The sequence below is a fragment of the Cornus florida genome, unplaced genomic scaffold (genome assembly GCF_030987335.1).
Source record: "Cornus florida cultivar Cherokee Brave unplaced genomic scaffold, ASM3098733v1 CherokeeBrave_3.0.0_Hap2_Chr11, whole genome shotgun sequence".
NCBI lineage: Eukaryota > Viridiplantae > Streptophyta > Magnoliopsida > Cornales > Cornaceae > Cornus > Cornus florida.
The window spans coordinates 101,635,597-101,661,077 of NW_026775581.1; the positions used below are offsets into that span (position 1 = coordinate 101,635,597).

Here is a 25,481-nt window from a genome sequence, read left to right on the forward strand (position 1 = left end):
TTAAGTTAAGTAATTTCAAGTCATTTCTCGCTTCAAATTGTTCAATTGAAGGTCATTTCTTAAAAGGGTTTTTAAAGTGGTGAAAAAATAACGAAGAGCACTTTCGATCTGGTGACTTTTGATACAATTCAAAACAGGACTCGTATTATTAAAAAACTCCCGAGTTTAGACTCGTACTATCAGACCCTAAACCACTGGCCCACCCATGCGAGTTCCACTGACATGGTTTACAAATCAACACACATACAATTTCACTAATAATTTTAAATGTCTTATAAAAAGGTTCATTAATCCTCTTCATTGTTTAATAACAATTGGGCTTATCTCCCGTCAACTTCCTTCGATTTTATCGACCCAGTGGGCCTCAATTGGCCCAGCTGAGACTAGTCCACTAAATACATCAATCTCCTTGGATACCAGCACATCAAACTTCAGGGTTACCGTAGCATCCGATACCTACCCCTCCCTCTCTGCCCTTTTCATACTCTTATCGTCTTGAACCTCCGTAAACAGATTTCCCAGAAGGGTTTATGTGGAAAAACAATGATTCGAAGCATCATACGAAAACCGTCAAACTTAACGGCTGCCGTTACCCTGTACCTCAAACCCCATTTCACCTCGGCCCTCTCCGCTACTCCTTGTTGCCGTCACCGTCACCATCAGTTTACTTCTCTTTTCAGATTTTTTTCAAGCAACGATTCGCCGGCGACTCAGGGCTCCGACTTAACCCGGGTGGCGAATCTTCTAGACGGTTGCGACTACGGGCACTGGGTCGTGTTCATGGAGCCTCCTGATGGTTACCCACAACGAGACCAGATCGTCCGACGATATATCGAAACCCTAGCTATGGCTTTGGGAAGGTATATCTATATTCTTTGACTCGGTGCTTTAGAACTGAGTTTAGACTTGCTGACTCATTTCTATGCTCTGTTACTAAACGTTAATTTCCTTTTATGGGACTTATGCATATGGATCGGCTTTTACTCACTCCAATTTATTTTTTAGGATTTATTTATTTATAATTTGACGTATCTTTCAAATTTGGCCCTAGGCTTAAAAATTAGAAGAACTAAAACGGAATACATGGAATGTAAATTTGTAGTAATATTAGAAATGATAATATAGTAATAAAGATTCAAAACCAAAATATTACTCAAAGTAATTTCTTTCGATACTTAGGATCAATTGTACAAAAGTATCAATTGTACAAAAGGATGGAGAGATTGATGATGATGTAAATAGTAGAATTGGAATAGGTTGGCCAAAGTGGAGGAAAGCTAGTGGGGTTCTATGTGAGAAATGAATGCTAAATAAATTAAAAGGGAAAGTATATAGGACAATTATTAGACTGGCTATGTTATATGAGTCGAAATGTTGGGCTCTAAGAAAGAAACATGAACAACACATCCATGTGATGAAATGCGGAATGTTAGGAATAACAAGGAAAGATATGATTAATAATCAACAAATTAGGAAGTGAACAGGAGTGGCCTCTGTTAGGGAGGGAATAAGAGAAAGTAGAGTTAGGTGTAATTGGCATATTTAACGATGCATCTGTGAAAAGAGATATTGATTTGCATAGAGGGTAAGAGACAAAAAGGTTGACCAAAAGTAACATGGTATGAACTGATAAGAAATGATTTCAAAAACTTAAATCTAGTAGAAAATATGACCTATGATGAAAGAGTGGAAAAAGAAAATCCATGATGGATGATGATGATGTATGTTTCAAATTTAATTATATTTTAATATAAAATCAACTTCTATGCACAAAAGAGAAGTGATAAATGCACTTCACACACACACACATATATAAATGCACTCATTTTTTGTTAAATTTGTTTTTCTTAAACTAAAAAACGTAAATACTCATTATACTTGATTAATTGAATGATGATGTTGTCATTTCACATTAAAAGTGGAGTGCATTTATCATTTATCCTTACAAGATGAAATCTTTCAATATTATACTTTGGACAATTATATATATATATATATATATATATATATATATATATATTTTAAATCTCTATGAATTTAGATGTTCATGTGTATAATGAAAATTATTATTATTTTTTTTTAAATCTCTATCAATTTAGATGTTCATGTGTATAATGAAAATTTGGCATGCTCGGCATGTCAAACTCTATTTTACATAAAGCAATCCAAAGAGAAAATTTGCTCAAATAGGTTTAGGTTATTGATTTTTTAATATAAAGGGGTAAAATTAGAAATTTAAATGCTTGACTGAAGATCATAATTAGTCATTTTCTACAGTCTAGTTATTAGAGCTCTCATTTTATAAATAGACCAAATTCTCTAATAAAAGATAATTACATTTGTATGAGATTTAAATATATTATCTTCATATTATTCAATGACAATTTACCCTTATCAAATAGTACAAGGCACATTTCGGTGGTTTTTCTTTTTTTCTTTTCTTTTTTTTTTTTTTTTTCATTTTCTTGGGTCCCAAATAATGAAAAGACTAAAATTCAAAATTAACCCTTTTACTTCTTTTAAATTTTCCCAGCAGCCAAACAGAACATTGATGTTAGTTTCAAGTTCTTCTGAGGGTTAATTTTTTAATTTTTTTCCCCCAAGTGGGGTTAATTTTTTTTGTTGTGCCTTTGTGACAACCCTATGATTTGTTTATATTAGGAATTTACACTTTTGGATAAGCTACAATGTTTTTTTGCAGTGACGAGAAAGCTAAAAAAACAATTTACTCAGTTTCTACCAAGTACTACTATGCATTTAGTTGCAAAATCCTATAAAGTATGACTCACATGATCAAATGTAACGTTATTTAACTAAGCCCCTTTTTATTTACTTGTTTAACTGTGCATTTAGTTTCTTTTTTGTTTATAGCTTTTAATCTGTTTTTAGTACACACTTGTTTTGTTGCAGCCCTGCCCAATGTACATGAATAAATTTACATTGTGGATTGGCTTTTACTGTGAATAAATGAATAAATGACTCACATGATCAAATGTAACGTTATTTAACTAAGCCCCTTTTTATTTACTTGTTTAACTGTGCATTTAGTTTCTTTTTTGTTTATAGCTTTTAATCTGTTTTTAGTACACACTTGTTTAGTTGCAGCCCTGCCCTATGATTTGTTTATATTAGGAATTTTCGCACTTTTTTTTTTTTTTGGATAAGTTACACTGGTTTTTTTTAGTGAGGAGAAAGCTAAAAAAACAATTTACTCAGTTTCTACCAAGTACTACTATGCATTTAGTTGCAAAATCCCAGAAAGTATGACTCACATGATCAAATTTAACGTTATTTAACTAAGCCCCTTTTTATTTACTTGTTTAACTGTGCATTTAGTTTCTTTTTTGTTTATAGCTTTTAATCTGTTTTTAGTATACACTTGTTTTGTTGCAGCCCTGCCCAATGTACATGAATAAATTTACATTGTGTAATTTCCTTTTTTGGGTCTAATGCATATGGATTGGCTTTTACTCACTCCAATTTTTTTTTAGGATTTATTTATTTATAATTTGATGTATCTTTCAAATTTGGCCCTAGGCTTAAAAATTAGAAGAACTAAAACGGAATACATGGAATGTAAATTTGTAGTAATATTAGAAACTATAATATAGTGATAAAGATTCAAAACCAAAATATTACTCAAAGTAATTTCTTTCGATACTTAGGATCAATTGTACAAAAGTATCAATTGTACAAAAGGATGGAGAGATTGATGATGATGTAAATAGTAGAATTGGAATAGGTTGGCCAAAGTGGAGGAAAGCTAGTGGGGTTCTATGTGAGAAATGAATGCTAAATAAATTAAAAGGGAAAGTATATAGGACAATTATTAGACTGGCTATGTTATATGAGACGAAATGTTGGGCTCTAAGAAAGAAACACGAACAACACATCCATGTGATGAAATGCGGATGTTAAGATGGACTAGGAATAACTAGGAAATATATGATTAATAATCAACGAATTAGGAAGTGACTAGGAGTGGCGTCTGTTAGGGAGAGAATAAGAGAAAGTAGACTTGGGTGTAATGGGCATATTCAACGATGCATCTGTGAAAAGAGATATTGATTTGCATAGAGGGTAAGAGACAAAAAGGTTGACCAAAAGTTGTGAAGTGATAAGAAATGATTTCAAAAACTTAAATCTAGTAGAGGATATGACCTATGATAGTAATGAGTGGAAAAAGAAAATCCATGATGGATGATGATGATGTATGTTTCAAATTTAATTATATTTTAATATAAAATCAACTTCTATGTACAAAAGAGAAGTGATAAATGCACTTCACACACACACACACACACACACACACACACAATATATAAATGTACTCATTTTTTGTTAATTTTGTTTTTCTTAAACTAAAAAACGTAATACTCATTATACTTGATTAATTGAATGATGATGCTGTCATTTCACATTAAAAGTGGAGTGCATTTATCATTTATCCTTACAAAATGAAATCTTTCAATATTACACTTTGGTAAGTGACCTGTAACAATTATATTTTAATTTTTTTTTTTCAAAAAATCTCTATGAATTTAGATGTTCACGTGTATAATGAAAATTAAATTTATTTTTAAAATCTCTATCAATTTAGATGTTCATGTGTATAATGAAAATTTGGCATGCTCGGCAAGTCGAACACTGTTTTACATATAGCAATCCAAAGAGAGAATTTTCTCAAATAGGTTTAGGTTATTGAATTTTTAATACAAAGGGGTAAAATTAGAAACTTAAATGCTTGACTGAAGATCGTAATTAGTCATTTTCTACAGTCCAGTTATTAGAGCTCTCATTTTATAAATAGACCAAATTCTCTAATAAACAAGAATTACATTTGTATGAGATTTAAATATATTATCTTCATATTACTCAATGACAATTTACCCTTACAAGGCATATTTCGGTTGGTTTTTTTTTCTTCATTTTCTTGGGTCCCAAATAATGAAAAGACTAAAATTCAAAATTAACACTTTTACTTCCTTTTAATTTTCCCAGCAGCCAAGCAGAACATTGATGGTAGTTTCAAGTTCTTCTGAGGGGTTAAATTTTTTTTTTTCCCCCCAAGAGGGGTTAATTTTTTTTGTTGTGCCTTTGTGACAACCCTATGATTTGCTTATATTAGGAATTTACACACTTTTTTTTTTTTTTTGGATAAGTTACACTGGTTTTTTGCAGTGAGGAGAAAGCTAAAAAAACAATTTACTCAGTTTCTACCAAGTACTACTATGCATTTAGTTGCAAAATTCCAGAAAGTATGACTCACATGATCAAATGTAACGTTATTTAACTAAGCCCCTTTTCATTTGCTTGTTTAACTGTGCATTTAGTTTCTTTTTTGTTTATAGCTTTTAATCTGTTTTTAGTACACACTTCTTTTGTTGCAGCCCTGCCCAATGTGAGATGGGTTCTACCAGATTCTCATTTGTATCCTGGTGAAAATGAGTATGGAGGTACTATTTCTGCTTTGTTCTCCCTTTGCATCTTCAAATGACAATTCCGTGTCTGTTGTATCGCTCCTTGTTCAATATATACAGTACATCAATATTTAAGAACACTGAATATTCTTGTTCTAATGATAGTTGATGCATGCGTATCATTTATGTGCGACTTTGCATTTAGCCAGTTAGTTTATTTTTTAAGTGCAAATAAATCATAGTAGACCAGAAATAAAATTTGTTAATTTGAAGCATGAGTGGCAAAGCAACAAGCCACGGTGGCATTAAAAGAACTGAAGACAGAATAATGGGCTACAAACACGCACTCTCTTGCCTATTTCGTGAGAAAATCCCATAGATCAATTCACTTAATTTGCATTAAGTGTAGCGTAGATTGAACAATTCTTTTTTATTTATTAATTAATTTAAAGCATTTTGTTAAGCGAAAAACTGCAATGGCATTAGAGGAACTGAATAAAGGACGACGGGCTACAAACAAATGCCCATCGTCACAGATATTCGGGAGGCAACCCCCATAGCTTGATTTACTGAAAACTGCCCAATTTAGCATGTATAACAACGAAGATGGTATTAAAAAGACTACACTTTTCAGCTATTATTTCCCTCACCTCCCATCGAAAAAAGAAGAGGGAGGGAGGGATTTTCTTGTGCAAGAGTTGAATAGTTTATCTGTATTTTTCTCAAGGAGCTTAATTAGAAATAGGAATCAAATCAACCGTCAGTTTCGTCCCAACTTCATCCAGCAAACTAAATTGATGTTTGAATTCATTATTCAAATAAGCTCGATCAGTTTTGCTGCATATAGACATAAAATTTTCACATGATGGCAGGACATGGAATTTTCTCGTTTTGATTACGGCACAGATAAATTTTAATTTTTGACACATTCTGAGCTCTCCTGCTTATCCCAGCTTCATGAAAAATGTGTTTTTAAGGACTTGGGATTTTTAAATAAGTTTAGGTCTATCTCATGATTGTTATTCGAAAATTGCTTTGTATTTCTTGAAGGAGAACCATTTGTTGATGGCGAGGTCGTTCCATATGATGAGAAGTACCACTCAGACTGGCTACGTGTTCATGATGATGACAAAGGTCCGACAAAAGCTCACTCAAGGAAAGCCAGAAGAAAAGAAAAGAAAAGAAAAGAAAAGAGAATCTAACTTTATGGAATTGATGTCCCGGTCGCATAAGATATGACATCTTGCTAAAATTCTTAAACAAGGACAACATTTTTTCTGTCCTACCACAATTGCACATGAGATACAACGTAATTGGGACTGCAATTGGTTGGTTACTTGGATTCATTCCGGTTCTTATTGGTGAGGTTTTGAGTCTATCAAGGATATCTGGAAGCGATACAGCTCTAGCAAAAATGTTTAACTTGGTGTGACTCTGAACCTTCCTGGAGAAAACTTAGAGCTCGTTTTGGATGCACAAGATTACTGCCTGGTGGAGGATTACAGCAACTGAACAATGTGATGCTTCCTTCTTAAAGAGACTAACTCATCACCAGTGGTTGGAGAACAGAACCTAGTGAGAGCCAGGGCTAAGTACTGTTCAACTATAAACAAAGTGGGAAGTATTATCCGACTTCAAAACGTTCCTCAAGCAGCATCGAGATAATGTTTGATCCCCAAACTGCATTTGCTTTTTTGTCATCCTCAAAATGAGCCTCGGAGGTATGGCCACTTAGTGTTATTATTCCCATAAAGGCTCGGCTGTTGCTTGTTCTTCTCTTTTGGTGGTCACACTAGGTGAGATTGATTGAATCTTACCATGGTTAATATTTACTCCCCGTTTGTTTTAATAACATGGTCCATATCTTTGTTATATATGTCTTCTTGATTTGCTGAGCATGAGCTTATTATGGTTGTGCTTGATTTTAGATCACATTATATGTAATCTCTTATGCTTCAGTTCAGGATGACGAGACATCGTTAGGTTGGATGTTAAAGAAGAGAATAACCTCACAATTAACTATGTTTTGTTGGAGAGAAGAAAAGAAAAAGTTTTAAAACATTTTTACCATTATATCTAGTAAAATCTATAATATTGTAATTTATAGAGGATAGTAGTGTAATTTACAACTTATATAATTTAGGATAGTATTTAATTAAAAATTTCCTTATCTCTTTTGCCTATTTTTGGATGGATGAAAATTTGTAAAGGAGAAAGGATGACTACAGTGGAAGTGTGTTGAATAAAGAGCAGATAGTAAGCGTCTTTATTATGGATGCTTTGTTCTGTTTCCTATGAATGGCCAAGCTGACACACTAGGCATTGCGATGCGAAGAGCATTGCTGGGAGAAATACACTAGGCATTGCTGGGAGAAATAGAAGGAACGTGTATCAGATGCCCAAAATCTGAGAAAATATGACACGAATATTCTATCGTAGTAGGTATTCAAGAATTAGTACATGAAATTTTAATGAATTTAAAAGAAATTGTATTGAGAAGTACTCTATATGGAACTTGTGCCGCGTTTATTTGTGTCACGTTTATTTGTGTCAAGGGTTCCGAATATGTAACTGCTCAAGATATCATCTCACCGCTTTATGTGGAAATCGTTGATAAATACTTAGTATATCGCTAGCTTGACAGAACCTATTATCATTTATTTTAGCTTGATAGAACCGATTATCATTTATTTCCTTGTATCATCTCTGCCTCTACCAAATGAAGGAAGTTTTCTTCCTTCTTATTTTCTCTCCACATTTCTTCTTTCCTTCCCACCGAAGGAAGCATTAGCGCGTTCAAACTGCTGCACTTGCAGCATTTTTATCCCATGAATGCAGTTTCTGCATTTCCTTTTTCAGTTTCAACTCCAGTATAAAATTTCACACTTACTTTCCTCCAAGGAGGTTTGAAAATGTAACAAGTAATTGAAGAAAACAAGTTAAAATCCATGTTTAAAATGGTATTATTTCCAAGTTATGATGATTAAACTTGTTTGTCAACAGTTTCTGCAAGTTGTTTTACATGTATTCAACCAAGTTGTTTTTCTTTTCACATCTGATGATGGCAAGACAAGAGTCTTCACACCATGGTTGATTTCTGAATCCTTAATTATTATAATAATATTAAGCGAGACGCGGAGATCCTTGACCACCTCTGAAGTACGGGTAATTATACGATATAGATGCGACACTATGTCAAATTTGAAAAAAGTAAGACATGGACACAATAGAGATACGTCTTTTTTTTATATACAAAAATTGATTTATGTTCATTTATCTACATTATCATGAATATAATCACTAATTTGGAGCTTAGAGTTGGATTGACGTATATTGTCTTCTAAAATTTTATATTATTTTTCTAATTAATTCACAATATATTTTGAAATTGAATGTGAATTTCATTTTAAAATAAATAAATAAATAATTACAAAACTACCTTTTTATATTCTAAGCACGTCCGAGTCATATCTAACTAGGAACAAAATATATTCAAATTTCAAGGTTAGAACACTCCTAGCCACCACATGTATCCTGACCATATTTCACTGAGTGTCCAATATCCATGCTAAAAATGTGTCTGACACAACCCATGCACCCACCCTTACAATAGTGTCTATGCTCTCAGTTAACCAGTTTTTTCTCGTGTTGTGGAAACACACGCATAATGTTAGAGGTAGATTTAGATTGGGTATTATTTGATGATGTATTAGTTCATTGACTTTATACATTCTTGCACTAAAAAAATAATAATAATAAAATAAAAAAAAGGGGGAAAAAGAGAATTTGTTGCTTTCCAACTTCATAAATCTTCTAAATTCTAATGTTAGCTAGAGGTTGTTAAATTGTAGGATGCTGCGGCTCTAAAGTTGCTAAACTGTGTATACATTGTGTGTGTTTGTGTGTGTGATTTTGTGGATCTTCTTTGATTAAATGTGGTGGTTGGGTTTTTCTGTCTACATTAAGCTTACTATTATTCAATATTCAACGATAGAGTTACATCTGTATTTGTGGACTTTGAGAACTAGTAAGTGTACATGTTTGAAAGAAAAATTATATAGCAAGCAGCAATGGAAATTTCCTTACATTGAACATGCCCTTCCTCACCCGTTACTACTTAACAACCGTACAAAACTAAGTAGACTCATCACATATATTGTTGAAATTATAATCTTACATAAGTTCAATAAACCTAATTCAATAAAATAAAATAAATTTCAGCAGTAAAAGTCCAGGAACTTACGAAAAAAGAACATTGTTCGATTATAACGTTGTACGAATAATAATGCACTGTTTTCCGAGACGTAGGAGAGAGAAATGAAATAAAAATAAATTCTGGTTAAAATGTTAACGTCAATTATAAGTTGAGCGTTTTAAATAATCATTAATTTAAGAGCGGGAGCGCAAGACTGGCAAAATTAAATCATAAATAGTGAGAATTTGAACAAGAATGAAAGTGCAAGAGCGGCAAAGTTAAGTCACAAATAGTGAAAATTTGAGCGATAGCGTGCTCGGAACATGAGAGTGACACTTATTGAAAAGAATTGTGTCAATTAAATTTGAACCGCTAAAAAATAAAAAAAGTATAAGAGAAGTAATGATAATTGTAACTCTTTCTCTTTATATCTGAGATTGGTAGGCAGAAAGGAAAAGAATGGCTTTTTTTTGTAACTCTTTCTTTATTGAAAGGAACACTTGATAATGACTTTTTTGATACACCACCAATTCTATGTAATAATTGAATGAATAAATTTTGATGTAAAATTGGATAACATGTAATGTTGTTCATACATCAACCATCAAATTTGACTGATTTTTAAATCCACCCAGAGTTATGAACTAATTGAACTTTGCGGTGAAATTTTTACCAGTAAATTTGCAAATTACTTTTTGCTGTAAATTAAAAACTGTAGATTTTTTTGTTCATACACAACTGAAACTTTTTTTTTTTTTTTTTTTTATTTTTATGAGGAAGAACTCCATATACAGTATGATTAACACTTGTTCATCCCCTGTGGTTGGGAGACTTCAAATCATTCCTAAGAGTCTTATATAAAGCAGTATCGGAGTAGACGGCGCGTGGTCTGATCGACCTTATATGATGCCTATGCCTGTAACCATTGCGGTGCTGGTGGCAGCCATTCTCTCTCTTTGCTTCCTCCTTTTCTTTCCCTTCAATTCCCTTCTCTTTGTTGTCGGCCACCTTCTCTTCATCCTTATTTCCTTTCTCTTGAAAATTGTTTCCCTTCCCGGTTTCAGTAGGAACAATGTATACAAAGAACCCTGCTGGGATGTCATCTAAGTTCGCCAAAGGCTCCAAAGTCTTGACCACGTTGCTCATTGATGGTCTGGACTTCGGGTGGTGGCTCAAGCACTGGTAGGCCAATAAGGCTGCTTTCTTAGCCCCTTGTATGGAGTATTGTCCTTCAAGTCTTGGGTCCATTATTTTTTCAAGCTTCTGGGGATCCTTCAAAAGAGGCCGTGCCCATTCTACCAGGCATTGCTCTCTACCGGGGCGAGTCTTGTCCATGGCACGTCTCCCCGTTAGGAGTTCTAGGAAAACTACCCCGAAGCTGTAAACATCGCTCATAGCTGTCAAATGACCTGAAAGACAACAAAACTTAGAAGGTTATATATTTTAGCACTACCAATTAAAGTAATTATGCTTAAAAGAAGGTATATAGGTTTTTAATCAGTAGTCACTTTGTGCAAAATAATGGATAGGCGGAACCAATAATGAAAAATGAACTTTTACCTGTCATGATGTACTCGGGGGCAGCGTAGCCTCGTGTGCCCATGACACGAGTCGAGACATGTGTGTCATCTCCTTCTGGACCGTCGGTTGCCAGCCCAAAGTCAGAGAGCTTGGCAGTGTAATCCTGGAAAGAGAACAAGTCTTGGTTAATTCCTTAGCTTCTTTTCATGCTACATGGGATGGTCTTGCACATAGGAACAGAGACAACATGTTCTTTTGAACACCTAGTAAAACACACATATCGAATGAAGTTCAAAAAGAGAAAGAGATTACCGAGTCTAATAAGATGTTTGAAGCTTTAAAATCCCTATAGATTACTGGTTTCTCTTCTTCATGGAGGAAAGCAAGGCCTTTTGCAGCACCAACTGCGATTTGTATCCTCGTTGACCATGGCAAGGGAACCGAGTATCCTGCATAAGTTAGAATGCATTATAATTATAATTTTCCCTCTTGAAATCACATCACATGATGGAAAATCAGTAAGATATAGGTAAAAATATTACTTCTAAATAGTTGATTGTCGAGGTTGCCACGTGCCATGTACTCATACACAAGAAGCCTGTGCTCATCCTCGCAGCAATATCCTATCAGTTTCACCAGATGGGGATGCCTCAATTGCCCAAGGAAGATGACTTCAGCCTACACATTTAAAGTGATATTTCAAGCTAGGCATATGTCGTGTGTGTGTTGTGTGTGTGTCTAAGACAGACAATGAAATGCTTACCAGCCATTCCCTGTGGCCTTGTGTGCCATCCAAATCCAGCAACTTAACTGCAACAGTTTGAGCCTCCAACCCCGGTCTAATCTTGTCATCAATGAACCCTTTGTACACCGGTCCAAACCCGCCTTCTCCCAGATAATTACTACCGGAGAAGTCCCGCGTGATTGCTTTCAGCTCGGTGAGCGTAAAGATATGAAGGTTTGATCCAATGAGAGAATTTGAGATGTCACTGGCTGAAAGTGGGGATCCGGGGTCACTTAAATCTGAAAGTGAGATCCTCTGGAGAGAATTTTCTTTCGAAACTTGGTTTTTTTTCTGCTTCAACGGCGAGCTCTTTTTAGCTTTGAAACAACAAGGTAGGATGGCTCTCATTGCGTGTTTGAGAACCATGTTGAATAGAACAGTAATGGTATGATTTGGACTGTTGAGGGTGAAGCAAATTAATGAGAAAGGTGAGAGAGGATTATATATGTATTTGGTGAAAAGGGTTGTGGTTCAGATGACTTGGAAAATAAGAGGACTTGTGACCTATAGTGGTAACCAACCACCAGTTTTTTCTTTGCTTACCAATATATTCTTGTGTTTGACAATATGGAAATCTTCTGACTCTAGAATGATGAGAATGGTACTCTATTTATGTTAATATTGAGTACTTAGCTCTAATTTATAGATTCGAGAGTTAAATGGCAAAGGGTGTCCCTTGACTTTGAAAATTGAATAGGTCGGTGTTGAAAAATTACTTTTAAGGGCTTCTACCATTTCTTGCTAGTTTCCTTTTTGTAAAGTATGTGTTTCCTTCTGATTTTTATTTATGGGAGTTAAGGACAAGAAGTTTATAAGTGGAGGGCCTGTTTTATCTAAAATGCATATTCCCTTTACTTTTTCAAGATGCATTGTTCCTTTGATGGATATTCCTGAGGAAACTTCTGGAAAAGGAAACGTGACAAACGTTGAAAAAGCATTCAAAAATGAAAAGAGAAGTTAGAGCTAGTCGGAATGGAGGAAAAGTTGTAAGAAATGGAGAGGAAGGAAAGGGGATGGATAGATGGTCTTTCTTTTTGGCAGAGGGAAAGAAGAAAGGGAAAGAGAGAGGAGGAAAGCTTCTCTCAACTATTTTAAAAGGGTTAGACATGTAAAGACTCCCATTATTGTAGAGTTCGCAATTTTAATTCTGCATGTAGAATGTGTCTTTCTTTCCCACCTATCTCTTCTTCTCAAAAGCCTTTTCTCGTTTCTTTTATCATTCTTATCCTATCAAAAAATTCCCTCATACATTTTTTTTTTTTTTGTTTTAATTAATAAGGAACACTCTCAAACACTCATGTTGCCTTATGGGTACTTGAACTATTGACCTTTTATTTTAGAATGCAAAAAAATATTAGTACGTTACATTGTCTTTGGTAATAGAATAGTATAATAGTCAAATCATAGTACTTGCTTGTTTATCACTCTAGAAACAATTTTTTGTTTTCAGAGAAGTGAAAATTAAAAAAAATGTACACATGTCTTTTACAATTATCTGAAAATAGTATTATATATATTTTTTATTTTTTAAAAATTATTTTTAAAATTACAAACAAAACACGCCCATAGTATTGCTTATATTCTTCTTTTTTTTTTTTTTTTCAACTCAACTAAATACAATACGAAAGAAAGTACAAAACTTCAATGGCTCCTAGTTTTCCTTTTCATTTTCCAATTATTTGTTAGATTAGTGGTACGAGAGGTGTCTTGTCCCTGCGAGTTATGTTGAGAGCACTAATCTCGGTGGGTTACATAATACATATTGCTCTAAATTGTGGCGTGACCTATATTATTAGCTTTAATCTCTTTGTTACCCAGCTTATGTTAAGTGTGTCGTATGTTTTCTTTTTCGATAAAAGAAACAAAATACTCCAAAATATGTATATATATATATATACATATAAATTTAAAAAGAAATTAAGTTATACTTGATTTTATAATTAAATATATAGAGCATATGAAGTAAATCAATGGAGAGCAAACTGGCAATGTTTCTTTGTGACAAACCAAACTCCTAACACAAAAAAATATAACGGCGTCAATTCCATTTTTCCTTGTTTGACGGGCTGGGCCATGAGCTCACGCTTTGAAACAAATGGCCCCCGTTCCTATTCAAGTCAAAGTCTCTGCTTTTTTGTTTGTCACATTGCTGATGCTTTACAATTTTCTAAGCCTTACGTCATAAATGAACCGTCCAAACAAAATATATATATATAAATTGCAATCCAATGGTATGCTTGGCATGCGTTTTGTTTTAGACGTTTTGTTTTTGGCTAAAATAGAAATTGATCAATATCTTTATTTCTCACTCTTTCTCAATTTTTGCTGTAGGAATGTTTTGAAAAAAAAATCGAAGCACGTTTGGGAACTATGGTTTAGGTGTTTTGTTTTTGGCCGGTATTGGACTATGTTATGGTTTTGAGTCATGAACAGTTGTCAAAACAATAAAAAATAATTTTTTGGTATTTTGGTTTTAGCCCACTATTCACGAAGTATTTTAACACTGTATAAAATAAAATAAGGCCGCACCAAATATATTTTTATTACCAAAATCGACATTATAATAGTCCAAAAACAAAAACAACAAAAACAAAACGCATGTCAAACGGTAAATGTAAAAAAATAAAAAGAATTTCTAAGAAATATTGATGCTATGCCTAAAGAGTATACTAGGTCAAATCATGTTTAAATGTGATCACTTTTATAAAAGATAAAATCAGAACGTTTGGTTCATCAAAATTCGTGACCTTTAAATTACAATGTAGATTGAAAATCATTTTCTTATGGAGTTTTTTTAAGAAAAGACCACCAACAAGGTAGTTTTAGCCCTAAATAGAGCTTATCTATCATTGCTAAAATTATTTTGGCACTTTGCCGTGTTTTGAAAATGTTTAATGCCATGTACTTGTGATTATGAAAGCATCTAAAAAGCCATCTCTAACGTTAATTCTCACTTTTTTTCACTTTATAACTTTTAGACTAAAAAGAAGTATGAAACCTCTCTATTCTCACCAAATATAGTCCTGCTTATGCTTTATATGTTGTAAAACATGGTTGAAGGCGTCAATAACTCAATATAACAAACTCTATAGATAAATTTTAATCATTTATACATATATATACATATATATCATTATAGTTATCTTATGTATATCATTATAGTTATCAGATTAGCACCCCCCCCCCCCCCCCCCCCCCCCCAACCAAAAAAAAAAACAAAAAAAGGTAGTTCATTTTATTTTTCTTCTCAGCTACTTGAAAAAACCCAGATGGAAGAAGCTTATATCATTCACTAGAACATTCTAACTGACGTGTTCTTAAAAGAAACAGACTGAAAAATCATACAATCAATTTTTTTTTTTTTTCATAAACTAAATTTTTAGTTGGAAGTCATCAAAGTTTTCAAAAATTCCAATCATTAAGGGCATTTAAAAGTTGAAAGTAGATGAAGGTTGGTTGGTCAAAGTCAATAAATTCTTAATCAAGACTAGGACCTTTTACCAGTGGAAAAATTCGGAGAAGTTTCTAGCAGAATGTGTGTCTCATTTTCTCACTTCCCAAACAAGGCTCCTTACCATTTTAAATATAGGGTACATTGCACTCACACCCTCTAGGTAAAAGTGTCTTATTGTCCATCCACTTATTTGAATTATGAATTTATCATTTTAACTTTCTCAAAACATTTTAATTTTGTCCAATAAAAAGCTTATGAATAAGATACATTCCACAATTTACTCTGCATTAAATTAGTTACAAAATATAGTTTGTCAACAAAAAACACCATGTTGGCAAAATGAATAAGTTAACTCTGCAAACATGAATAAACAATTGCATTGGTTAGATGCAAAATTTATTAATTGATAGAATTATTAAATATTAAATTTTATCAATCTCTGATTAAAAATAAAAATATTGACATTGAGAAGTGATAGATAAGATTATAATAGCATCATTTTGGCTTAACTTCAAACCATATATGTTTATGAAGACACCAAAAATGGACTGGGCCGAGCGCGATCCAGATTGCTAAGACCAGGTCGGGTAAGAGCAACCGCTCTAAACCAAGTCTTCACTTGTCAAGCCCAGGACCGAAAAATCATGTAAGAAGCCCGATTTCAGATAAAAGGAATTGGGCCCATAATCAAGAAAAGCCCAGAAGGTCAGCCCAACGCAAGGAGTTAGTTAGGAAGCTTCTAAAAGATTTGTAATAGTTTATAAATAGACTGAAAATAGAGGGAAAATGGGTTGAAAAATTTGGCAAATGGCACTACAAGCCGAACACCAGACACTTGCACAAAAAAAAAAAGAAAAAGAAAAAGAAAAGCCAAGTGGCAAGTGGCATTCTAGCTGAGTGCTAGACACTTAGCTAAGTGGCAAGTGACATTCTAGCTGAGCGCCACGCACTTAGCCAAGTAAGTGGCAAATGGTACTAAGAGCCGAACGTCAAACACTTGCGCAAAATAAAAATCAAGTGGCATTTTAGCCGAGTGCTAGGCACTTAGCCAAGTAAGTGGCAAATGGCACTAAGAGCCAAACACCAAACACTTGCGCAAATTAAAAGCCAAATGGCTAATGGCATTCTAACCGAGCGCCAGACACTTAGCCAAGTAAGTGGCAAATGGCACTAAGAGCCGAATGCCAAATACTTGCACAAAATAAAAGCCAAGTGGCAAGTGGCATGCTAGCCGAGCGCTAGGCACTTAGCCAAGTAAGTGGCAAATGGCACTAAGAGCTGAACGCCAAACACTTTGCGCAAAATAAAAACTAAGCGACAAGTGGCATTCTAGCTGAGCGCCAAATACTTAGTCAAGTAAGCGGCAAATGGCATTACAAGCCAAACGCTAGACACTTGCACAAAAATAAAAAAGTAAAGTGGTAAGTGGCATTCTAGCCGAGCGCCAAACACTTAGCCAAGTAAGTGGCAAATGGCACTAAGAACCGAACGTTAAACACTTTGTGCAAAATAAAAGCCAAGCGGCAAGTGGCATTCTAACCGAGCGCCAAGTATTTAGCCAAGTAAGTGGCAAATGACACTACAAGCCGAACGCCAGACACTTGCGCAAAAATATAAAAATAAAGTGGCAAGTGGCATTCTAGCCGAGCGCCAAACACTTAGCCAAGTAAGTGGCAAATGACACTAAGAGCCGAACGCCAAACACTTTGCGTAAAATAAAAGCCAAGTAGCAAGTGGCATTCTAGCCGAGCGTCAAACACTTAGCCAAGTAAGTGGCAAATGACATTACAAGCCGAACGCCAGACACTTGCGCAAAAATAAAAAGATAAAGTGGCAAGTGGCATTCTAGTCGAGCGTTAAGCACTTAGCTAAGTAAGTGGCAAATGGCACTATGAGCCGAACGCCAAACACTAATAGAAAAATTAAACTATCAACTCATTCAAATACAGGTTAAAGTATTCATTCAAGTACAGGTTGAAGTATGGAAGCTTTGCAAAACAGAATTGTCATTTCATTCATCACAAAATAGTTCTCGAAGTACATGAAGTGACATTGAAATAAAAAGAAAATAAATACAAAGGCCAACAGAACTCTACTCTGCTGCATTCTCTCCTATACCTGGTCCGTTGCATGTTCCATCATCCTTGGCTGTTTCATCCCCTCTGGAGGGAGAGTCAAGATGAATGACCTCATCAGTTGGTAAAGCTCTGTCAATGGCAGCAGCAGTGACCGGATTAATGGTGGTGATGGGAGGAACGTTCAGAGGACGAACAGGTGGGATGACCCCTAAAGATGCAATCTCATTGCACTCAATGAAGATTTTTTAGCAGGAGTAGGGGATGAATCTTTGTACACGCTCGGTGGGTCAATGTCCATAGAGACATCCAGCTTATCCGGACCTGCATATGAGCTTGATTCGCCTTCAATAGGAGAACGGCCAACAAAACCATCTCTATATCCCTCGGCGTATCTGAGAGCCCCGATCTTGGAAAAGCGAGCGTGAAGAGCCCTTATGCCTCCATCAACTCTGCCTATGACGTTTAGCAGATCGGTAGGCTCGTTCGAGAATTTATCTGCAGAAACAGTATGGGTCAACCGTTCAGCAATTAGAGTGCGTTGAAGGTCCCCCTTCTCAACCGTCAGAGTATCCCTTTCTATCTAAGCAACGTTCTTCTCTTTCTTCAGAACGTCTACCTCGTCTTGAAGAGAATCTCGTTTGGCCTTTAGAGTATCCCTCTCAGCTTTTAGAGCGTCCATTTCCTTCTCTAACTCGTTTAGTTTAACCAGCAGCTCTGTGTTTTTGGCTTCGGTTATCCTTTCTGAGTCAACAGATCTTTTGAGACTAGCAGAGAAGGACTTAATTTTCTTATTGGCATGTTCAATGCTCTTCCTGAATGTGAACATCCCAAAGAGAGTTTGCACAAAGACACAAGTGTTTAAGAAAATACAAGTGCTAGATAATCATAATAGGAAAAACAAAGAAAGGACGGTACAGAAGGTAAAAATAAAAATAAGAAGAAATAATTACCTCAACAACAACCGCTGAAAAGCGTTGGTACATCTCATTGAAGGTCATTTTGTTCTGAACCTCAATGTCCTTAGGGGTCCAAATGCCCTTGTAAAAAGCAAATGAGGTGACTGTGTCTTTGAACAGAGAGTTTGTGGGGGAAACGACTAACCCGTCTTCACGTCTGAGCAAGGGACGCCATGGAGTGGTAGAGGTTCTGGCAGCTTCACCCTCTGGAATGGTTATCTGGGGGGAAGGAAGAGTTGTTGTGACCCTGAAAGATCGAGCCCTTTGGGCCCGAGGAAGAGCGCTTTGATCATGGCTAGGGGTGCACACGGTCCGGTTTGGACCGGATTATGAGTATTTTAAGACCAAACCATTTATAACGGTTTCACTATTTTTGAAACCAGACCGAACCATAATATTCATGGAACCAAACCAAACCAAACCACGAAAAACCGGTTTGGTTCAGTTCAGTTTGCTGATCTCAGTTGATTTTCTTTTTATTTTATTTTAATTTTGAGGGGGCAAAGTTTCAAACAAAAAAAAAAAAGAATTTTAAGAAGAAAAAAAGGAAAGAAAATTTAGATATATTTGAAAGGAAAGGAAAGAAAATTGAAATATATTTGAAAAGGGAAATATGACTTTTTTTAAAAGAAATTTATAAGGAATTTAAAGAACAAAAAAAAGAAAAGGAGTACGTGAGAACTTTAATTGATTTAGGGTTTAGGATATGATTTACATATATAAATATATATTATATAACATAATAACAGTTCGGTTCGGTCCAGTCCAGCATGACCCTAAACCAGGACCGAATCGAAAAATTACGGTTCCATAATTTTGAGCCCAGGACCGGACCAAACTGCTATACAACTAGTCCAAACCGTCCAATTCAGTACGATCCGGTCCGATTTTTCGGTTTACCGGATTTTTTGAACACCTTTAATCATGGCCACCCTCAGGCTGAGGTCTCTTGCCTAGGCTCTTATCTGAAACACGAGTTCGGGCAATGGGAGAACCCACAACATTTGGAGAAGAACCCTCAACGTTCAGAGCATCATTAGGAGAAGTTTCATTGGGGTGCTCAAAAGGTGCATTGCTCGACAGTTCAGGTTGAATTTTAGCCAAGGTGGATGACGAAGGTTCAGTGGTAGGCCGCTCATCATTCTGAGTCATAACTGGGACGGTCGAAGTGGCCACAGGAGTGGTTGGAACAGCAGCAGGAATGGCTGTAGAATGCCTCCTCCTGCTGAAAGAAGGAATCTGGACATTTTCCTTGGTGGTTTCGAGAATGGATAGGTCAGAAAGGTTGTCCAAGGTGAGCAGGTCGGTGGCAGAGGGGATGTCGTTTAGAACTCTCTCCCCCAGAAGGTTAAGTCTGGCACTGCAAATTGTGATACCCCCGAATTTCCGAATGCGGGTTGGCCAGGCCCACGCCCGAATACCCCAGGATATCAAAATAAATTGATAATAAACGAATACAGAGTACAAAAGAATAAAGAAGAATAAATAAAATGCTGACAAGAAACTAAAATGATAATCTAATAATAAACCTCATAATATATTTCCATTAATTAATAAACTCTTTTGATACAACTGATCCTCCAAAATACAACTCAGGAATCCATACTGTGTGGACTCCTAGAAAATCCAAACTAAACAAATGACAGTAATCTAAAACAGGAAACTGAATCATAAAGGAACTCCTGTGTAGCATCGGAAGAATGAAGTAGACTGATCCCCACTCAGCACGAACAACCTCTACTCGTGACGAACACCTGAAAAATAATGGTGGGTCAGGCTCACAAACAAGTTCTACTCTACTACAGTCCAAGCAGAAATCCGATACACGTATACATCCTAGTCAATCCAACAGTAACTAGTAGTCCGTATATATATATATACACACTAAAGGAACCTCACTAGACTATAGGGTTGTCTCAACCTGAATAGTAGGCAACATGCAAAACGCACATATAGTGGGCATGAGTACCTAGACCTACCAGGGTACACAACTACAATATATCTAGCTACACATCCCTGGCGATATACGCGCCCTAACCATTGATCCTGAGACTAAAGCTCATATCATGGCACCATACTTATATATATAAAATCTAGTAACCATCCTATCCAGTATAAATTAATCCTCCATAAGCCATTCAACTTGTTCAGCTGACCTGACTTGAATATAAGTAGGACTTAACATTTTAGTTAATCCATTCCCTTATATAATAAATTAATCCTCCATAAGTCATTCAACTTGTTCAGCTGACCTGACTTAAATATAAGTAGGACTTAACATTTTTGTTAATCCATTCCCTTATATAAAATAGGTAGGACTTAACTGACAAGTTAATCCATCCCTAGAATGCCACCGTCCTATATCGGTGCATTAAACCACACAATCCAACAATTGATGCAACAATTAAGGAAATACATCAAACATTCCATAAATAACTATGATAAATATGATATCAAGTTATCACATAATAGGAATGACTTATTATTTCTTTAAACTTCCTATATCATATGTCCTACACAAACTGAATCTTATACATGATGATATTTTATTATACCGTTAAATAAGGATTCTCTATATCCAATTCATCCTACACATTTAATCTCAATTGCTAAAATATTTTAAAAGATTAAATCCATTCGTTTGTTTAAAACATTCAAATAGCAAGCATCATTATGATTGAGTCTATTTAAATTTATTAAAACCCAAACCTAGTCCCTATTTAATGTTCAGGAATCCTAGGCATGTTTCTACGTTCCATCATTCCACAGATATGAAAAATACATAATTTAAACATGTAAAAATTCACATAAGAAATCAAATCAAAATCATGCATTTTATCAATTCATAACACAAGAACAGATATGAACCAATTTCATAAAACCTATGTTCTAACCCAATTAAACATGCATAATTATTTAATTTTATGTGTTTAATAAATCCTGGAATTTCCTAGGCATGTACAGAAACACGAATCAAAGGGAAAGAGATAGAAGAAGAACTTGTCTTAAACTTTCGGATCGAAAGTTAAACTTCTTCTTCCTTGATCTTCTCTCAATAGGGTTTTTCTCCTCATTCCTTCATTTTCCTCCTTCCCTCTCTAACACTATCTCTCCAGTATATATCAGGTGAATATTTCTAACCCTTTTTTACAACCTATAGCTATATATTTATAGGCTAAATAAAATAACCCTAACCCTTTTCCCAATCCAAGTCAACTAAAAAAAAAATGAAAATAAAAATATTAAAAAGGTAAGCAAAATATGTTACGTATATAATTTATGTATATGTTTATTAAATAAATAAATTATACACATTCCATTATTTATTAATGGATTATCCAATAATATTTAAGTTACCATAATATTATAAAGTAACTTAAAACATAACACGTATCAAATCTATGTATATTTTTATTATTTAAATAAACATATACATCAGATTAAATATTACTACCCAAATTACCATAAAAGTAATTAATAAATTACTTTCTCTTTTATATATATATTAAAAAGGTAAGTAAAATATGTTACGTATATAATTTATGTATATGTTTATTAAATAAATAAATTATACACATTCCATTATTTATTAATGGATTATCCAATAATACTTAAGTTACCATAATATTATAAAGTAACTTAAAACATAACACGTATCAAATCTATGTATATTTTTATTATTTAAATATAAAACATATACATCAGATTAAATATTACTACCCAAGTTACCATAAAAATAATTAATAAATTACTTTCCTTTTTATATATGTATATAATATATATCTATATATATACATACATTATCCATGGGTAATAATCCATACACATCCAACCTCCTATCCAAGTAGTCCATGGGACCCAATTGGTTGGCCCATTACTACTAACCATAACCATAAAAGAAATATAAAATAAAATAATAAAAGAAAAGAAAACATTTAATTTACAATTAATCAAAACACCATTTAAGCACGTAATCTAATTAAACAATTAACACATAGACAAATACAAATAATACATAAACACATAATCAAATAATCAAGTAATACCTAATTCAATTAAACACATAAGCAATTAGTCAAATAATTAAAAAATACAATTAAAACAAATAAATAAATACCGAGACTATCTTTTTAAAATTAGGGGTATTACATTCTTCTCCCCTAATAAAAGGAATTCCGTCCTCGAAATTCGCCCTTACTTTCTTCCATTATGCTTGGAAACTGTGAGCAAAAAACATCCTCATATTCCCAAATAAACGCAACCTCACTATAAGGACTCCACTTAACTCCAATATACCCAGTGGTATACAGAGTTCCTATATTTTAAGAAACACAATAATTTTACAATGCGTAGGTTGTATCAAATAACAACGTAATCCTCCTATGTCGATAAGGGAATGATCTACATACCTCCAAGTGCCATAGAATATACGCACAAACTCCTATGCACCCAGCGCTAATAATTTGGTAACGCTAATTCAGAGGTGACTGCCTCAATTGCGAAACACAATCGTCTAAAAGTCAATGTAATAAGTAAAATTGACCTTTCTCCAAAAATCGTCTTTCTTCCTACATAGAAAACAGAACGAGTAAACTACTCCCTGATAGAAAAACTCTAGTATACGAGTTCAACTATTTACAACATCCTACTGTTGCCTCCCAACCGCGCGCAGTTCAATATAAGGGAAGTATCTATTTTCGACATATTTTTAAATGAAGTCGAGGTCTGATTGTACAACCCTTACTTCCATTTCCAACCAACAAATGAGAGGTATGCATTGTGAAAGATACAAAACCTCCAAAGTTGTTACACTAACCTCCTTGTGCCAACAATATCACAGACAAAATTCCGACAAGTGAAGTAAACACTTCCAACAATCCATGAAAATCTAGGATATACGCCTCAAACATATCCTTTATGATCTAATTTAATCTCTCGATTAATTCCTCCGTCTATATATATGAAGTAGAGCTGCTGCTCTAAAATCTTCATAAAGCTCCTTCGAAATAGCACTTTGCATCCACTAATATGGACATCCACATGCTATAACACCACTATCACTGAACTATATAACTACTATGAAGTTCTAAAATAAGCATCACTCAAATTTATGTCCTCAAGCGATCTTTCTCAATCCACCACTCGGATTCCATATGGAAAATTGAAATTCCAAATCAATGTCGATCCTTTCCACCAACTATCACTCCTGTTTAGTTTAACTTTCATATTTGTTATAGGAAGTGGCTAAAGATTCCTATGATATCTAATGATCAACTTTCCACCTTTGTAGCAGGTTTTACACTTAGGGCAATTATATACACGTCCCTATCTGTACCTGTTCACCAAAACTGACATTTGATGTCGTGATGTACCTTCTAACTGTTTGGGTGTACCAAGAAAAATTATAAATTTCCATCTCAGTCGCCCGACAGTCATATCACTATTTATAGAAACTACTAACTCCTCCTCCAGTACCTTAAACTCCATCTGAGTAAGGTAACACCTTCTCTAGGGTCAGCTCCGATATTCAAAATTGACCTCCTGAACTACCTTGGTAATAACAAGTGTTATTATTCACACTTTGCATCCATCTAAGCCGTCTCGTGATCCGTTATATTCGTATGAACTGATATCTTACCAGCTCGATCAAAATAGACAAAATGAAACTGATTTAATTTTATCAGTCAACCAATATCCCATCTAGAATCCTGACCCTTGCATCAAATCAGCAATCCCTCAACTAAATCTGTGAAAATGCTCTGTCATTTCCACTTCAGTATAGAAAATAGTTGCAAGAATCCAGTGATCTCTGATGGTCCATCTCTACTATATAATAAATATTAGACTTAGAGAAAAAAAACACTATATTCCTCTTCCTGCATGTCCTCCAAACATCTGCTTTATACTGTGAAGCATCATGTTTCTACTAGGGTGAATAAAGAACTAAGAGTTGTGAAACTCAATCCTTGCATCCTCCATCAAATTTGTCTACAAAAAGTACCGTTAGTCCGGTACCACCAGCTTTCGTCTGTACCCATTGTTTAAATTGGACCATCTTCAAAAGCGAATTCTGTAACTAAATCTATCCACCACTGATCCGTGATAAACTTGCCGATATTAAAAATCAATCGGTAATTCAATTTATCAATAGTTAACTATGACTTTAACTCAACAAAAGTCAACAAACTACGACCTTTCCATACATGCCATGCACCTCATCTTTATATAAGTATTTGGTCTCACCATCTTGTCTTTGACACACCCTGCTTCTTTAAGACAAGTTAATGACAATCCGACTTCTTTATCTAACTTCAAAAGAATATGAAATCTTCCCATCCTCTACATAAGTTATCAATTTCCTTGTAATAGCTAATTGTTGCAAATTGTGACTAAAAAAATAATTCCATATTATTTATGGAAATGAAGAGACTTAGTTTCCTCCTCCATGTGCAACACCGGCAAATTCCTCCTAATGACACATCCTCACGAATAATATTCTTGATTAAGAATAGACTGATGAATATTTATTCAGTCTACTACTATCTTCAATCGGTGTCATTCTAATAAGTACCTAAACCCGTACTAAATCCTCCTTTCGACTTAGCAACAACTTCCGAAATTTTTCAAGATGTTCAGCAAATCTGGCACCTCAGATAAATCATCGTGGTGTTACAGTGATCTTTATTTACTACCATCTCACGTATCCCAAAATATTAACAACCACCATTATCATGGCGTTGTAATATGACACAAATCCATACCTAGAGTAAAGTAAATCAAACTAATCATACTAGATTATTTGACTCACAGTGATGGTTTAACTATCCCATCCCAAACAATATACTAGAATGACGCATGTCCAGGTCTAATAGATTGGTTAGAATTATGTGTATCTACCATATCCTACGACCGCATGCTCACAAATCTAGCGTAAATAGCGCTATTACTCCATATTATTAAAAACAATAGTTGGCTGATCACATACTTGTGTCCCCAACTAAACCATATACCATTAACCGAAATAATCAACGAAAATAAAACACGTATGACAAACACACTAGCATAAAATATAC

General features: G+C 34.5%; 2 protein-coding genes across 2 annotated transcripts; one reads left to right on the forward strand and one right to left on the reverse strand.

The window, feature by feature from the left end:
• The first annotated feature begins 440 nt into the window (after positions 1 to 440).
• Positions 441 to 7,383, forward strand: LOC132284273 (multiple organellar RNA editing factor 7, mitochondrial). The gene is made up of 4 exons (XM_059786360.1): positions 441 to 860; positions 5,182 to 5,279; positions 5,391 to 5,456; positions 6,471 to 7,383. Exons 1-4 carry the CDS (start codon positions 544 to 546, stop codon positions 6,620 to 6,622), a joined length of 633 nt encoding a protein of 210 aa, XP_059642343.1. The 5' UTR covers positions 441 to 543; the 3' UTR covers positions 6,623 to 7,383.
• A 2,787-nt stretch (positions 7,384 to 10,170) lies between these two features.
• On the reverse strand, positions 10,171 to 12,514 carry LOC132286502 (serine/threonine-protein kinase RIPK). Its single transcript, XM_059788851.1, has 5 exons — positions 11,900 to 12,514; positions 11,679 to 11,814; positions 11,449 to 11,585; positions 11,176 to 11,299; positions 10,171 to 11,024 (listed from the first exon to the last, which is right to left on the reverse strand). The coding sequence occupies exons 1-5, from the start codon at positions 12,284 to 12,286 to the stop codon at positions 10,426 to 10,428; spliced, it is 1,383 nt and encodes a 460-aa protein (XP_059644834.1). The 5' UTR covers positions 12,287 to 12,514; the 3' UTR covers positions 10,171 to 10,425.
• Between the last annotated feature and the right edge of the window lie 12,967 nt (positions 12,515 to 25,481).